Source organism: Pestalotiopsis fici (genome assembly GCF_000516985.1).
Source record: "Pestalotiopsis fici W106-1 unplaced genomic scaffold PFICI_Scf_3, whole genome shotgun sequence".
NCBI lineage: Eukaryota > Fungi > Ascomycota > Sordariomycetes > Amphisphaeriales > Sporocadaceae > Pestalotiopsis > Pestalotiopsis fici.
In genome coordinates, this window is record NW_006917093.1 from 249,820 (window position 1) to 267,286 (window position 17,467).

The 17,467-nt window shown below is 44.8% G+C and overlaps 5 protein-coding genes across 5 annotated transcripts; 4 read left to right on the plus strand and 1 right to left on the minus strand.

Annotated features, from left to right (window-relative positions):
* Positions 1-3,678: 3,678 nt before the first annotated feature.
* On the plus strand, positions 3,679-6,179 carry PFICI_04274 (uncharacterized protein; the record flags this gene model as incomplete). The annotated part of the gene is made up of 4 exons (XM_007832855.1): positions 3,679-3,762; positions 3,818-4,336; positions 4,397-4,873; positions 4,929-6,179. 4 exons carry the CDS (start codon positions 3,679-3,681, stop codon positions 6,177-6,179), a joined length of 2,331 nt encoding a protein of 776 aa, XP_007831046.1.
* A 986-nt stretch (positions 6,180-7,165) lies between these two features.
* On the plus strand, positions 7,166-9,108 carry PFICI_04275 (uncharacterized protein; the record flags this gene model as incomplete). Its single annotated transcript, XM_007832856.1, has 4 exons — positions 7,166-7,615; positions 7,699-8,118; positions 8,193-8,339; positions 8,410-9,108. The coding sequence occupies 4 exons, from the start codon at positions 7,166-7,168 to the stop codon at positions 9,106-9,108; spliced, it is 1,716 nt and encodes a 571-aa protein (XP_007831047.1).
* A 792-nt stretch (positions 9,109-9,900) lies between these two features.
* PFICI_04276 (uncharacterized protein) lies at positions 9,901-11,160 on the plus strand (the record flags this gene model as incomplete). Its single annotated transcript, XM_007832857.1, has 5 exons — positions 9,901-9,978; positions 10,088-10,681; positions 10,773-10,841; positions 10,911-10,998; positions 11,054-11,160. The coding sequence occupies 5 exons, from the start codon at positions 9,901-9,903 to the stop codon at positions 11,158-11,160; spliced, it is 936 nt and encodes a 311-aa protein (XP_007831048.1).
* A 714-nt stretch (positions 11,161-11,874) lies between these two features.
* On the plus strand, positions 11,875-13,191 carry PFICI_04277 (uncharacterized protein; the record flags this gene model as incomplete). Its single annotated transcript, XM_007832858.1, has 3 exons — positions 11,875-12,399; positions 12,580-12,834; positions 13,015-13,191. The coding sequence occupies 3 exons, from the start codon at positions 11,875-11,877 to the stop codon at positions 13,189-13,191; spliced, it is 957 nt and encodes a 318-aa protein (XP_007831049.1).
* Positions 13,192-13,520: 329 nt separating this feature from the next.
* PFICI_04278 (Glycogen phosphorylase) lies at positions 13,521-16,632 on the minus strand (the record flags this gene model as incomplete). Its single annotated transcript, XM_007832859.1, has 6 exons — positions 13,521-13,928; positions 14,011-15,000; positions 15,071-15,580; positions 15,634-15,899; positions 15,961-16,281; positions 16,467-16,632. 6 exons carry the CDS (start codon positions 16,630-16,632, stop codon positions 13,521-13,523), a joined length of 2,661 nt encoding a protein of 886 aa, XP_007831050.1.
* Between the last annotated feature and the right edge of the window lie 835 nt (positions 16,633-17,467).

The following is a 17,467-nucleotide window of genomic DNA, read 5'->3' on the forward strand; positions in this document are numbered from 1 at the left end:
GTATATAAATAAACGATTTAAGCGTAAAAGATTTAAAGCGCGAGCGCTATATAATTACGTTAAGCTTAGCTTTATTAAATAAGCGCTTAATTTTATTATTTATAAAAAGAATTAAATATAAATTTAGCGTTAGCTAATAAAGTTAAAAAAAGTTTTTTTTATGCTATTATTATTATAATAATAATATATTAATCTAAATCGCGGGCTAGCCTAAATATTAATTAACCTTATTTAAATAAGGCTTATTATTATTAAAATTATATAATTTAAATAATTATAAATATTATTTAAATTTAGTAAATTTACGGCTTTTTTTTACTAATAATATTAATAAATTTAATATAAAGCGAGTATTTGCAGCGAAATTAATAATTTAATCGTAACGGCTTATTAATAAGCGAAAATTATCCTTAATATATAACGGCTCGATATCGTATTTTTTAATTTATATTATTTTAAAGGCTAAATTTAATATATATGCGATTTAATAGATTTTAGCATTTTATAGCAATTTATAATATTTTTTAGCAATAAAAAATCTTCGCTATAATAATTAATATAGGAACTTATAGCCGTTATTATTATCTAATTCCTCGGCTATATTAATAACGCGTAAGCGTTATATATTAAATTTATTAATTTTGTCGTTTTAATATTTAGCTAGCAATTTATATATTCGTTTATTATATAAATTATTTAATTAAAAGGCTATTTCTAGCTATATAAAACCTTTATTAACCACGGCCTTAAACGCGAAAACTACCTACGCGATTCGAATCTAACTAATTATATAATATAATATAAATAACACTTTATTAATATTAATATTATTACCTTTAAATTTAAAAATAACGATTTTAATAAATTTTAATAATCCCTTTAGTTAAATAGCAATTATCTAATTATCTATAATTAGCTTATTAATAAGCTTGTATTTAACGGCCTATAAATCGAAAATTTAGCGCAAACGCAGCACCTTTTATAATATATTATACGCAAAATTTTATCGCGTAGCATTTTTAATAAAAAGCAGGATTGCGTTATTAATAAAAAAATTAATTTCTTTAACGCCTTTATTTTCGTAAAAACCTTTATATATCCGAAAAAACTTTTTACGGCGTTATAAGCTATTTTTAATATAAATTACTAATTCGTAAATTTTACGGATCGGGCCGGCTTTAAGCTATATACGGTAATTTATAGCAGCGAACCTATTATTATTAATTATACGCTTAATATTAGCTTTAGCTTTACCGCTAAAAATCGATTTAGCGATTAAATTAAAAATATAATTAAAGCAATAGAATCGCTTAAGGGTTTTTTTTTATTAGATTAGCCTTTAATTAATAGGAAATCCTAATTATAAAGCTATTAAATATTTAATTATAATATTATTATTAATTATATTATTAAGCATAAATTAGCCGATTTTATAATTAGGGATTTTATATAATTCGGCTATTTTAAGCACTTTTTAAACTAATATAATGCTTATATATTTCCTATTAACCTCACGCAATATTAAAAGCTAATTTTTGCGATTATAATTATCCGTTATATAATACACAATTATATTAAGCAATAAACGTTAATTAGGCAAGGTTTAATAATTAAAATTAAAGCTGATTTTGCCGATATTATATTTAAATATATTATCGATAATCCGCGCTTAATATATTTTAAACCGATTTTTTAGCTATTTCGCTATTATACGGGGATTTATAGCTAAATAATTAGAAATCGTTAAATTTAAAAATAAATAAAGCTTTTTAAAGGCTAAATACGCAATTATAATTAATAGCAGTTTAGCTAAAATAATTAAATTAAGGATTTTTTATTAAAGCTGCTTAATAGCTAATATAAGGCAAATAGCTATAATATTAGTTTTTGCCTTTTTATATAGCTATTCTAATATAAATATAATAATAATTTTATATTTACGCTTAAATCTGCCTTTAGCGGCCGGTAAATTATTGGCATTAATATTATTATTTATTATTTTGCCGTATTTTAAAGCAATATAATCCTATAAATTAGTAGTTGCTTTACCGTTATATAGCTTAATAATACCTATTTCGTTATAATAACGGTAATATAAATAATATTTGCTAATAATTATATTACGCTTATTGTAGCTATCGCCTATATACTTTATTATATAACTATTATAAAATTCGATAACGCTGCGCCTATTCACTTTTATAAGCAGCAAATACGTAGGTATAAACCGACGTTTATCCCTATTAAACACTAATTTAAAAAGATTACTAAAGGCCGCGTTATATAAAACTAAAATCTTAATATCCGCGAAAATAGCTAATTACTATAAAATAAAAAAATAATTACGCCAACTACCTATTTTTATATAAAAAAATAACTTTATATTAAAATAAATTTATAAACCTAAGCCGCTACGAATAAAGGCTATAAAAAGCTAGCTTATAATTATAGCAATAAAGGAATTAGCTATTAAGAAAAGTAATTTTCCGCTAATTACCATTTAAATCTAAATTAAAGCGTATATAAATATTATAAAATTAATATATAAAAAAATATATAATATAAATGCAATAAAATCGACTATTTATACTAAATAATTTTAGCGATAGATTTTGGGCTATTTAAATAATATAATATTATTATTTTTTTTAAAAAAATCCTTAAAATATATCGTATAGGCCGTTAATTATTATATAGCCGTTATTATTATCGCTTATAATATCGTTATAATTCGCAATCCGTATAAACGGAGTTTTTAATTTAATGCTATATATAAATTTTCTATAATTATAATAGGCTATAATATAAATTAATTAAATCTAGCTGCAATAACACCTATAATTAAATAAAGGCAATTTTAAAAATTTTTATTAGCTTATTAATAGCTAATAAAAAGCTTATCGTATTATTAATAGCTAATTAAATAATTAGGTTCCCCTTAAAAAACCTATTTAGCCATATTATAAAATAATAAAATTTAGTTACGAATACGTAAAAACGCGTTTAAAATAATAAAAAGCAATTGCAAATTATACCGAATTACTAAAAATAGCCATTATAAGGTTTTTTTATTAATTTAAATAAATCGATATATATGCAGCTTATATATTTTTAAAAGGGGTTATAATAGGAATCTATATTTAATTTATAAATCAGGACTTATCGGGATTTATTTACAAATCGGGGAGGAATCGGTAATTTATTTGATTTGCGCGCTAAAATCTCAAATCAAATAAATCTGATTTCATTTGCGCCGAACCCTGGTCACGTTACGATCTGCTGGCACGTTTTTGGGTCCAACCCCTGGAATAGTCACGAACAAGTCTGCCTACATTAGAAAACCAACAGCGGTGATAGCTCGTGCGCTATACTGCTACGCATCTCGTGGTCGTATTCTCCAGCACGACGCCGGTTTTTGCTGGTCACCACTCACTGGCACCCGCAGCCGTCAACACGTGCCTGGTTCGACTGTGTCTTTGGTCAAAAACTAGAGGCCATGATGCTTTGAAGGAGTCAATAAGATCGTACAACTATACATCAGAAAAACATGGGCCTCTATTAATGTTTGAAACTTACTTTCTAGATTCGAGATTTAGAGTTTGATTGTTTTCTCTTCTACACACTTCTCTCTGAAATGGCACACTGTCATTTGTTCTGGATTCCAGCCAATGTTTTATGATGCGTACTACAAAAGCTATTAGTCTTTTGGCCACTGCGTCTTTTGTGTCCGCGCAAGACCTTGCAGACTACGTGCGGCCAGATGTAAGTCACCAAGTTCTGGTAACTATAAGTAAAATTCTTGCTCACTTTGACCTAGACTGGTGATACAAATGGAGGCAATACGTTCCCCGGGGTTACTTTACCCCTGGGCTTGGTAAAGCTTGGCCCAGACTTGTATACTGGTTCGGATTCATATTCGGGCTATCAAGCGACTGGCAACTTTACCGGTTTCTCCATGCTGCATGAGAGCGGCACTGGAGGTGCACCGAAATATGGAGTCGTTTCTCAGATGCCCGTTGCCGGCGGTGTCGTGAATCCGCTTCTTGATCACAGCGACACTAGAGCCGAGACAGACGTGACCCGAGTCGGCTACTACAAGGTCACCACTGGCAGCGGTGTCGTCCTAGAACTTGCAGGAGCTAATCGAGCTGGATTGTACAACTATACGTTCCCGGCTACAACTACGACCCCTAATATTATTGTTGATGTGTCTCACGTGTTGCCCTCGTTTCGAGGTCAGGGGCTGGGCCAGAATTATCTTGGTGGAAACATTACAGTAGTGCCCTCCTCCGATGGCTCATCTCTACGGTACGAAGGCTCAGGCTCATATGATAATGTAAGTCTCATCCTTATACTACAAGGACCTCCATGAAGTAATGACTCACCAAAACCACAGGGGTGGAATCGATCTCCGCTATGGACTGTCTACTTCTGTGGTTACTTCGATCAACCAACGAATTACAGAACTTTTGTTGCTACAGCCGCTGACTCGACAGATCTCGTCTCTTATGATGATACCAATAGCGTGTCATCTACAGCTCGTGTCGGTGCTGTATTTTCCTTTGACTCGCAAAAAGTTACCTCGCGCGTGGGAGTTTCATTCATATCGTCGGCTCAGGCGTGCAGCAACGTCGACGATGAAGTGCCTACCGACGCCACTGTCTCATCGTTGGAGCAGGACGCTCGAGCCTCTTGGAATGATGCCGTCTTGTCCAAGGTCACCACGACTGATACCTCCAACACGACAAACTTGCAACTTTTGTATAGCTCCTTGTACCACATGAACATAATCCCCACCAACAAGACCGGTGAGAATCCCAAATGGACATCAACGGAGCCATACTATGACGACACTTTTACACTTTGGGATCTGGTAAGTTTCCCTCGTGAGTAAGCAGAAATATCACCAAGTAGCTAAGAATTACTAGTTTCGTTGCACTACAGCACTATTCCACATCATACAGCCAGAGGCCTACGAGGAGTTTTTCCGTTCTCTGATCGACATTTGGCGCCATGATGGCTTCATGCCCGACGCACGCTCGTCATTCTTCAATGGTGCAACCCAGGGCGGCTCAAACGCCGACAATGTCCTTGCCGATGCATATGTCAAGGGCGTTCGCGGCAACGTCAACTGGGATCTGGCCTTCGAGGCCATGATGACAGATGCCGAGGTGGTGCCACCCAACAACAATGATCCCAGGGACACGAGCTCGTCTACCAAGGAGGGACGTGGCGCTCTGCCGGATTGGATCAACCTCGGATACATTACAACCAGATACGGCCGCTCCGTCACCCGGGCTATTGAGTACGCTGGCAACGACTTTGGGTTGTACCAGGTGGCGTCGGGTCTGGGCAAGACGGAAGAGGCAGCCAAGTACCTGAACCGCTCTCGCAACTGGCGCAACCAGTGGAACCCAGACATGACATACCAGGACTTTTCGGGATTCCTCGGTCCCATTGACACCAACGGCAACTTTATCGATCAGGACCCCATCTCGTGCGGCGGCTGCTACTGGGGCGACTACTACTACGAGGCGCTGCCAATCGAGTATTCGTTCAACGCGCACCACGACCTGGAGCACCTAGTGACGCTGTGCGGCGGCACCGACGCCTTTATCGCGCGACTCGAGATCATGTTCTCCCAAGGCTTCTTCAACCCGGGCAACGAGCCCAGCTTCACGACGCCGTACCTCTTCAACTACGTCGGCCGCCAGGATCTGACCGTCTACTACACCCGCTGGTACGCCAAGCGATACTATGCGCCGACGCCCACGGGCTTGCCCGGCAACAGCGACGCCGGCGCCATGGAGAGCTGGATCCTCTGGGTCATGCTGGGCCTCTACCCAATTACAGGGCAGACTACCTTTTTGATTGGTTCGCCCTGGTTTGACGACCTGACCATCCACCTCGGCGGCGGCAAGGAGCTGCACATTACCACGACGGGCGGTTCCGAGGACGCCTACTATGTACAGAGCCTCAGGGTGAACGGCAAGGACTGGAACCAGACCTGGGTCACCTGGGACGACGTCTTTGCCAATGGCGGAACCATGGAGTTTGTCCTGGGCACTGACAATATTGTCTGGGCCGACGGTCCTGCGCCGCCGAGCCCGGCTTCCCAGGGCGACAGCACCACTCAGGGCGCCGGCGTTGTGAGTCGAATCAGGAGGCAACCTGAATAGGAATTAATCCTGCCGGGATTGGCGGCTCTCATGGTTCTCAGTTATGTTGCCGGCAGGATATGGCCAATGCAACGAAGAAATAATGATGATGACAGGTTTTACGATGCAAAGAAATGAAATCACCGGCACATAGTATTCTTAAAATTAATTTCTAGTGTGTATATTTAATTTATGGCTACTTTGATCAAGTTCAAACGTCCACGTGAGTGAATTCGTCGTAGCCACGATTGAAAAATGGAGCAGAGATTGGCATAAATATTTGCTCACACGCATCTGACACTCATCTTTATTTATATCTAATAAGTATTTCAGGTGGTGATTGAAAGAAATTCACATGCAGTATCATATATTTTTGGAATTCAGGCTTGACAAAATGTGTGGTGTCATTTCACATTATTACATATGTCGAGTATGAATCAACGCGAACAGTAATATTCTGGGAAGGGGAATTGCTCTTCTCATGACGATTTACGAATCGAGGCTTGTAGATAAGTCATGGCTCATGGGTAAATGGACAAGAATGCAATGTCCACTAATCACGGTTATAGTCAACCAGATGAGAAATGGACCTCGTTTGTATACACCATGCCCAAAATGTTGGACTGTTCATTCTCACATCTGAGATGTGCCTCCCTGACTAGATGGACAGCAACACTTCACATACAGTACATTGAGGTGATTCAGGCCATTACAAATCCGATCTGCAAAAACGTCACGGTCCGCATAGTAGGCAGCGCTAGGTTTGCGTAGATTTCTAGTTTAGTAAGGTTATATAAATGTACGGAGGCTACCGGGCTTTAACCGGAGCCATCCAAACAAGCCTCCAAGTCGTAAACTTGAGAGACAGAATATCAATCCGTGCGTCACTCGATTAAAGCTCAAATCAGACCAGCTTGAGCTCCACTAGGAAAGCGTAATCTCGATGAATAGTTCTTCAAAGACCCGGCTGCTCTGAATTTGCACTTGAGCATCGTTTCAACTCTAGTATGTCAACTGCTCCGCGAGCTCTACAAGCATGCAGGCCATGCAAGCAACAAAAGCGCAAATGCGACAAGTCACAGCCCATCTGCGGCCTTTGCGAGCGCTCCGGGCGCTCGTGTGATTATAGTAGTAGCGTTCCTGTCGTGGCCCCGACCACGGCCGACCTCGAGGCTCTCCAGTCCCGGCTGGACGAGCTCGAGTCCCGCCTCAACAACAGTCACGGCACCCCACCCGCGTTTGCGCGCACCGCCACCCAGAGCGTCAACTCTAGTAATGACGATGCTTCCCAGTGTCTATACCAATCTGAAAACACGTCGTCTTTACACACGCCTCCGAGCGCCGTGTACAGCCGCGACGAGGGGGCCAGTCGTGCACATGCTGCCTTGTTTCTCGATATCGACTGCTACAAGTGGTCGGGTTTCTCCATCAAGGGCATATCCGGCGAAATTCCCGTCGTGCGTTGTCGTCTCCCATCCTTTGCCCTCTTAGCGGAGCTCCCTTGGTGCTCTAGTTGTCTCTGAACTGACGTGACCAATAGGATGTGTTGGCCTTGCTGACACAGGGTGATGCCATTATGGATGTCTACGCTGCCTACTTTGACACGGTCCACACCTGGTTCCCGGTCGTCTCCAAGAAGAGAATCGACCTCGGCATCCCCATGCGTCATGGCGGGCCAGAGCTCGCTGTGCTCTTCCTCGCCATGAAACTCCTCGTTACGCTGCCCAAAGACGTCACGAATAGCCCCGTGTACGTCGCGGTCAAGCAGTTTCTGAGTCTCCTAGAGGCCCGTGGCTGTTGCTCCTTTACCTGCTTGCAGGCCATGATGCTCGTCGCCTTGTACGAGTATAGCCATGCCATCTACCCGGGCGCCTGGATGACTGTGGGCGCTTGTAGTCGCTACGCCGATATCATCGGTGTTACTGGTGCAGGCTCTACCCTAGACATCGTACACAGCGTGGTAAGCACATTCCCCGAGGCCTTTTCCCCCCCCTCCCCTCGATCATCACGGATATTAACGGTAGGCTACTTTAGACGACGTGGTCAGAGGCAGAGGAAAGGAGAAGGATATGGTGGGGTATGTACATTTTGGATCGAGCCATTTCAATCGGCAGCAGGAGGCGATTCTCCATGCCCGAGCCGTCTGAAAACAGCACACTTCCGTCGGATGATTCTGGTTGGGTAGGTGATCCCAAGAGGGGAATTAGAAAGGAAAGAAGTCTTTGCCATGTCCACTAAAATAGTGCAATAGGATCGGGGCGATGCCATGCGTGCTGTCAACCTGTCGGTCACGACCGACCCATCAGTCCGCCAATCACCCTTTGCTCGTCTCTGTCAGTCAGCTATGCTTCTCAGCCGCGCAATGCAATGCATATCGTTGACAGGGCCACCCGAATCCCAACAGAACGAGGTATTTTCCGTGCTATCGGATCAACTCATGAACTTCCTATCTGTTGTTGATTCAGAAGTTTCCTCCACCGTTACGGATCCAGACAATTCTCTCTTGCTTCTCGGCCCTCGCTGCCTCACTGGTTCTGCCTTGTTTTTGATCCTGGATATCTTCTCGTGTCCTGAGAAGATGAGTCAGATTCCAGGCTACATCAGTACGCCGGGCGCAAAATCCAACGAGGAACTGCAAAGGCAGGTATGGGCTTCATCCTTGTTGAAACGTGTCACTGAGGCCTTTGCCAAGTTTGGCACCGGCTGGATCGATACATTGAATTCTTCTGAAGATGCACCACAGCTGGGGCAATTTCCTAGTCTAGCATTGGATGCCTTTTACAGCACGATGGCGACTCTGCTGTGGTACCGCAGGGAGGGAATGGAAGATTGGAATGAGGCGAGCCTAGCTCATACTCGACGCATCCTACAGGTAGTAGGTGCGCGGTGGAAGGCAGCCTCGCATTATGTACAAATTGCAGAACGCTCTTATAATACCATTTGCCCATAAGGAAATGAGCTATCATACTGCCATACGACTGGAGCTCTTATTCCGGGAAATGATGATACTAGTAACAACAACGATAAGATACAATGACTATCAAAGACGAGATCCCCCTGCGTGGCCCCCTTGGTTTGGCTTGGCCTGATACATTTCCATGAAAATTTCGCACATGGTATTGATACAAGTTTTTTCACTATCCTAGAATAAGAGATGTGCTTTTACCACTGGGGCAGTTGCGGCAAGATGCGGCAAGATCAATGTCATACAATAGCTTGCGGATGATGGCGGCCGCAACAAGAAAAGAAAAAAGTCGTACCAGGCACCGATAAAGCTGATGAATGAGGACTTTATGCCGCTGTTTTGTATTGGTTCATTGGCCGAGGTTATTTTCTTTCCTTCTTCCTCTTGACGGCTTGCCACTAATTTTAGCCTTTGTAGTATAGATACGGGTGATTTATGGGTCTTCGGCCGCAATTCCCCGCAAGCAATCAACGATTTCGGGGTCATCGGCCGCAAGAGACTAATTTACTAGGTATGATTCAATCTTGTCGTTTGTGTAAAGTTGCAAGTATACTACGGTCTTGGCACAAGCTGATAGATACTAGCTATAGCACAAAGAGCTACAACATAGATGCAAAGTCTGGAGATGTGATGAAGAAATGCAGGACCTATTGGTTATAAAGACCTGCTTCCGTCTTGCTTTTCTGTTATGCCTGAAAGAGCACATCGTATTCCATCTCGCTGATTGGAATAGTAAACAAGTCCTTCATTTTCCGACAAGAAACAAGACCAATCATCATGTCTGTCAGAATGACGACGTTCCTACCTCACAAGGCACCCTTGACGGAGAAGAACCTTCCTGACCAGCGAAACAAGGTGCGTTCCTGTGGCGGGACTCACAACTTGATTTATCCTCTTCTTCAACGACACCACTCGCTCGCTCAGCTATGGATTTCACAAAACTAACGCAAGTGACGGGAACCAGGTCTTTATAATTACAGGCGCATCAGGCGGCATTGGATCCGAACTCGCCGAGATTCTGTACGGCAAGAATGGCAAGGTATACTTGGCCGCCCGCTCTCAGTCCAAGACAGATCAAGTCATCAAGTCCATTCGAGAAAAGCATCCCTCCTCGACGGGCGATCTCATCTTTTTGAACTTGGTCTTGGACGACCTGACCACCATCAAGGCCACCGCCGAAGAGTTTCTGTCCAAGGAAACGCGGCTCGACGTTTTGTGGAACAACGCCGGCGTCATGGTCCCGCCTCAGGGGTCCACGACAAGGCAGGGCCATGAGCTGCAGTATGGCATAAACAATATTGCCCATCAAATGTTCACCAGCTTGTTGCAACCCGTGCTGGAAAAGACTGCACAGTCTTGCCCGGCCCACTCGGTCCGTGTCGTCTGGGTATCCTCGAGCGCAGCAGATGGTGCCCCCCACCCAGCCATCAACTTTGACAACATGTATTACCACATGGAAGAGGGCATCTGGTCCAAGTATTCTCGAAGTAAAGCTGGAAATGTGCTGCAAGCCGTCGAGTTTGCCCGCCTGACCCAAAATTCAGGCGTTTGCAGCTTGGTATGCGTCCCCATGCTCTCCCTGAATAAGAAAAGCAAAAGTTTACACCCTCATACCATGATTCATCTAACCATCAATTCCTCTTTGGCAGGCCCTCAATCCCGGTAATTTTGTCACCAACTTGCAGCGAAACATGCCAAAGATGCAGCTCGCCATGTTTGTAAGTCCTCTGTTTAAATGTTGTACTGGCGATGAGTTGTTGTGTGATTAACACACTGCGACCATATAGAAGCTCATTGCGCACGAGCCGAGGAATGGTGCATATACCGAGTTATTTGCGGGGCTGCACCCTTCCATCGACGAAAAGGATAAATGGGGTATGTCGAAAATCCATCTACTTTTACTCAAACCTTGCGATTAACAAAATGTCAGTGTCCCCATTCGGAAAGGTGGAAAAAGCGAGAAAGGACCTTTTGGACCCTACACTCGCAAAGAAATATTGGAATTGGTGCGAAGAACAATATCAAGCCTTTATGTAGTATGGTTATAATACGGATGCCATACACGGCAACCTATCCTGTCCTATCTCATAGTCACTGGGATTCCTTCTCGCGCATAATTGGACGCGATTCGACGCGTACTGTTTGAGTACCTTGTTCAATTGATTTGTAACTGCTTCAGACTCGGTCCTTGATTATACTGGACGCAAAAGTTGCATTGTCGAGTATCAAAAAAGCTATAGTGCGGAATCTGGTCCACGACGACCTTTGATCATTTCGGAAAGTATATTCACAAAAGCTTGAATTTGAGAATTGCCAAGCTCAAAACTGCCCAACCCCACGTCTGAAGCGAGTCTCCAAGATTAGATGGGCAGAAACACACATGTATAATAAGTACATCGGCATGACGTCAATTCCACGCCAATCCGCACCCTATAAAGCCATAATCACCCAAGTGGTCAAGAGCCCATATGATTGGATACTTGTATACGCCCTATGAAAGACAATCCTAGGTAGCCACAGATATGGCCCCGTCTGCCAATGACAGCTCTTGGAGAATTCATTGAGCCTGAAAGTACATATAGGTCTTATAATCCGTAAACACAATTGTAAAATTTCTTAAACTTCAAAAGTTTCAATTGCGCACTTCCTTTGATTCCACGTACAATCTCTACGCTCCGATATAGAGAGGTAAAACAAAACACCACGCGTGTTCAGGTAGAAGTGAGTGAATAGGGTAAAACGAAAGAGAAAATGGCCGAGCTCAAAACAGCCCAAACACCCACCCTCCTCATAAAATATCACGACCACGGCCCCGCCGACGGCTGGCCCGTGATTCTTTCCCACGGCTTCCCCTACGCGCCCTCGGCCTTTGACGACGTGGTGCCGCTCCTGACCCGCCGCGGCGCCCGCGTCCTGGTTCCGTACCTGCGAGGCTTTGGGCCCACGCGTTTCCGCGACGCCGAGACGCCGCGGTCCGGACAGCAGGCGGCGCTGGGTACGGATCTGTTGGCGCTCATGGATGTCGTCTTGGGCAGCCCGGACGACAATGACGAAAAGGAGGGGGGCGACGACGACAACCACAACAACAAGAGCAACAAGAAACCCATCGTTGCCGGCTTCGACTGGGGCGGTGTGGCCTCGTGTGTCGTCGCTGCCCTGTGGCCAGAACGTGTTGCTGGGCTTGTCAGCTATGCCGGGTACGACATTGTGGACGTGGCTGGCCAGGCGAGCCCAGCCAAGCCCTTTCTCGAGAGCATCATGTGGTATCAGCACCTCGTAAGTAATTTTGTGTATAGATCCCCTCACAACACCAGCGAATCATGGCGTGGTGAAAGAGGATATCGTCAACCTACCTGAACCAAGGGAGACGGAACTACCGATAGTAGAAAAACTTCTGAACCACAACCCAACCCACCAGAAATCCAAATTGTTACACGTGGCTAACACATGTCCCAGTTCCAAACTGAACGCGGACGCCAATGCCTGCAAGACCACCGCCGGGACCTGTGTCGTCTTCTCTGGCAACAGTGGTCGCCCGGCTGGCATCCCAGCGATGACGTGTTTGCGCGCGCTGCCTCGGCTTTTGACAATCTCGATTTTGTCGACGTGGTAATTCACGCGTATCGGTTCTGTTTTGGGCTCGAGTCCGGCCTACCCGAGTTGGCAGCCCTTGAAAAGAAATTAGCAGAAAAGCCAAAGATCACAGTCCCGGTAAGCACAGTTCTCAGTATTGAGTTTTGGATATTCCTTCCCACTTGATGAGCACAAGATTTTGTATTTGAAAGTCGTGACATATCGTCCCCCAAGACCCAAAATCAATCAAAGCCAGGCCCCAGCATACCGTGACCTGTATTGAATAATCTACGAGAGTACTGACACGGTTTCTTACAGTGTATAACACTAGATGGGTCTCAAGATCCCCTCAAGCCTGGTGGTTCGGCCAGTCATGACGAGATGTTTACCGGACGGCATGAGCGAAGGCAATTCAATGTGGGACACGCATTCCCGGCCGAAGCAGCCAAGGAATTCGCTGATGCAATATATGATGTATATATGTGGTCCCACTGATTATGGCCGAATCAGCCTGTGGGCTTTCAACCACGTTGCATCAATTGAGCATCAGTATCTTTCCATCTCAGATAATCAATCACGAAGCACATCACTGTTAATACCCACAATGACTGGAAAATAAATAGGTGTGATCATTTATTCAATATCTGATGACTGAGACCGCCAGATAAAGTACCCGTGTCGCTTGATAGAATACGCCTGCGCCAATTTCTTCTCATGTCGTGCCAGAAAACCTTTGTGCTCGTCGGCCAGAGAGCTCAGACCAACGAATGACTATCTCATGCCTCTCAAGAAGATAGTTTGAACCATTCGTTGGATTTATGCGATCAGTTCTTGACAACCAGTGGTTCCACGTTCCAGATACCCTCGGCGTATTCATTGATGCATCTGTCAGAGCTGAAGAAGCCCATTCTGGCGACGCTGCGGATGCACTTGGCAATCCACTCATCCTGGTTGCGATACTCCGTGTCCACCATCTTCTGGGTATCAAGATAACTCTCGAAATCGTCCGACACCAAGTAGTAGTCACCATGGTCGCGGACGGCAGATATCATGGCACCAAAGTCATTGGGCTCACCGAACTTGCCGCTCTGGATTGCTTCAAACACCTTGGAAAGGTTTGAGTCTATCGAGTGATTGCTATAGTTGTGTTGGTGTCGTAAATCCTCGACATCCTCAGACAAGGTGCCAAAGAGGAAGATATTCTCCTGGCCAACTTCGCGGGTGATTTCAATCTGCTCAGTCGATTAGCAATTATGGACCATGAAACAAACACAGATACACAGGTGAAAAGAATAAGAAGAAGAAAAAGCTCACATTTGCACCATCGCAGGTACCAATGATGAGACCACCATTCAGAACAAACTTCATGTTGCTGGTGCCAGAGGCCTCTGTACCTGCAGTTGAAATGTGTTCACTGATATCGTTGGCAGGAATAATCATCTCGGCCTTGCTGACATTGTAGTCCTCCAGGAAGATGACCTTGAGCTGGTCACCGATATCAGGGTCATTGTTGACAACGGCGCCGACATTGTTGATCAAGTGAATGATCTGCTTTGCCATCCAGTATCCGGGAGCTGCCTTTCCACCAAATATGGAGACACGTGGAAGCTGCTTCTTTCTCTCTTCCGGACTCATGGCCTTTAGTGCTAGGTAGCGGTGAATGACGCCAAAGATGTTGAGTTGTTGGCGCTTGTACTCGTGGATTCTCTTGACTTGTACATCAAAGAGTGCTGCCGGGTTGACCGTGACGTCCAGGGTACTCTTGATGTACTTTGCCAAGCGAACCTTGTTGGCGTACTTGATCTCGGCCCATTCTTTTCTGAATTCCTTGTCTCCTGCGTACTGCTCAATCTGGTTGAGAAGGGTGAGGTCCTTGAGGAAATCATAGCCGCCAGTCTTGCTTGCAATCAACTCTGACAATCTTGGGTTCGCTTGGTGCAGCCATCTTCGCGGAGTGATGCCATTTGTTACATTTGTGAACTTGTCAGCGCCAAAGATGGTGACAAAGTCTCGGAAAATGGTTGTTTGGATAAGATCAGAGTGGAGTTCAGCGACACCATTGACCTTGTGTGATCCAATGATTGCAAGATATGCCATGCGAACCATCTTGACTTGTGACTCCTCAATGATGGACACTCTTGAAAGCAAGTCGTGATCTTTGGGGAATTTCTTCTCTACGCTCTGGAGGAAGAACAGATTAATGTCATAAATGATTTGCAGATGGCGCGGGAGTAGGTGTTGGAACAAGCCAACTGACCATTTCTCCAGAGCTTCTGGAAGAACGGTGTGGTTTGTGTAGCCAAACTACTCATTTTGTTAGCCTTCTTCTTCACCTTCCTCTTTCATCTTTGCGATATGATGGAAAAATACTAACAGTGGACGTGACAATCTCCCAGGCCTCATCCCATTCGAGGTTCTCCTTGTCGACCAAGATTCTCTGGAGTTCAACAATGGCCAACGTTGGGTGCGTATCATTTAGCTGGATAGCAACCTGATCCGGAAATTCCTTCCAAGCGCGCTTTGACTTTTTGAATCTGCGTACAATGTCGTGCAGAGAGGCTGCTACCCAAAAGTATTGCTGCTTGAGGCGCAACTCCTTGCCCCGCTCGAGGTTGTCATTGGGGTATAGGACTGCGCTGATGGTCTCGGCTCTCTGCTGGTCGGCGACCGAACTCTCATAGTCTCCATTGTTGAATTTTTGAAAGTCGAACTCGCCACTGGAAGCCTTGCTGGACCAGAGCCGCAAATTGTTGGTGGATGGAGTTGCATAGCCTGGAATCGGAACATCGTAGGCGACGGCCGTGACGATCTCGCCTCCCTCCCAATGAGCGACGGACTTGCCATTTTCATCCTGTGATTTGCGGACATTGCCGTAGAATTGTATCTAGATTGCAAAGGTGAGATTCACATGCGCAAAAAAGGTAAAAGCCAACTCACATCCACTGTGACATCGTGGCGGGGGAATTCCCATGGGTTGAAGTCCAACCAATAGTCTGGAACCTCGACTTGGTAGCCATTGATGATTTCCTGCTTGAAGATACCATATCTGTATCGCAGACCGTAGCCCCAAGCGGGATAGTCGAGGGATGCAAGACTGTCGAGGAAACATGCAGCCAAGCGACCGAGACCGCCGTTACCAAGAGCAGCGTCGTGCTCCTGTCCGATGATATCCTCGATACGGAAACCGAGATCCTGCATGCCATCTGGCGATATGATTATCAGCCGAGTTCAATGTCCGTTTAAATGGGTTGCACAAGGACTAACCTTTTGCCACATTCTTTAGGCCAAGATTCAACATGGCATTGTCCATGGCACGACCCATTAGGAACTCGAGACTGAGGTAGTAAACACGCTTGCTGTCAGCAAAAGTCTGACGCTGCTGCGTCTTGTTCCAGTTCGTGATGAGGCGATCACGGAAGGCTAGTGCGGCAGCCGAATAGGCAGCGCCCTCGTCACAGTTGTACAAGCTGCGAGCGAGTGTGGTTTCAACATGACGGACAACCTCTTTCTCGAACCCGTCCTTGTCTGTGAAACCCTGTACTTGATGCTTGGTCCAAGCCTCTCGCTGAGGTTCGGGGATGGACGCTGTAGTAGAGACAATGGTTAGCGATTCCAGACAGGAGAGCCGTAATGGCCAAGTAGAATGTGTCACGATGGCAAGTTTCTATCTTGGTGCCGTGGGGGGTTCCTGCTATTCAAAGGCTCAACCTGGCAGATTGACATGGTCTATACGCTGGAGTGAGGTGTAGTATAGCACGTTTACCACTAACCTTCCACATTCTGAGCATCGTTGGCACCAAAGCCAGTATAGGTTCTCTTGTGCTTCGGCCGAGATATTCCTTCAGGGCCGACGGAACCGACAATATCTACAATCGGAGCCGACGTCGAAGGCCTGCGCTCCCTCAGGGGAACCCGTTGAGGCTGTTCGGTGGCCATGGTGGAACTGAACGGGGATCTAGTCCGCTATTAACGAGCCGAGGTGGATTCTAGCCTGTACGTCTGTGGAAAGGTGTAGAGAGTCTACTGTTGATCTAGTCTAGGAAAGCAAACTGTAACCAAGGAATCAGTTCTATGTCGCAGCTTGCAGGATGCAAACTTGAACGGCCGGCTTTGATTCACTATATGAAAAACTACATGCGAATGTTGGCCTGGGAGCGCACTTACATGCCAGAGGAAATATCTAGTCAACCTCGTTCGCGATGTTTTGCGGCGCAGAGCTGAGCAAAGAGGGGCAAGCGGGGCCGGGTTTGCTGATCATAGAGGGGAGCTCTAGGGAGGTTGCAGTGCTAGTGACAAGGAGAGCTCCTTGTCTTACGGGAACGGACGATCACCGCGGGGTAGCAGCACACACGGACTTGACGATCCGGCAGCAGCACGAATTGATTCCCCAGAGAAAGCAAAAGGCGAATCGAGATAATTCGAGAGCAATTCAGGGAAGGGGAAGAGACGAGACAAGATGTATGTGAGCTTCTGAAGAGAGAGCAAAAGGGAGGAAATGTAATTGAGTAGGGAATCGGGAATTCGGGTATATAAGAGGAGACGAGTAGTGTGTGAAAAGTAACCCTGGACCTCGCTTGAGAAGCTCGTCGATGGATGAGACCAGTTCTCGGTCGACAAATGGGCTGACTACTTGTCGGCCCAGAAGCACAATGACGACAGCTCAACAGAACAAGTACGTATCGAATCGAAGGAAAGAGGCACTTGACAACTGCAGCTGCAGGTTCCTTCCGGGGGATTTGCTTTTTTCCCTGCTCTTTTCTTTTTAGAGTGA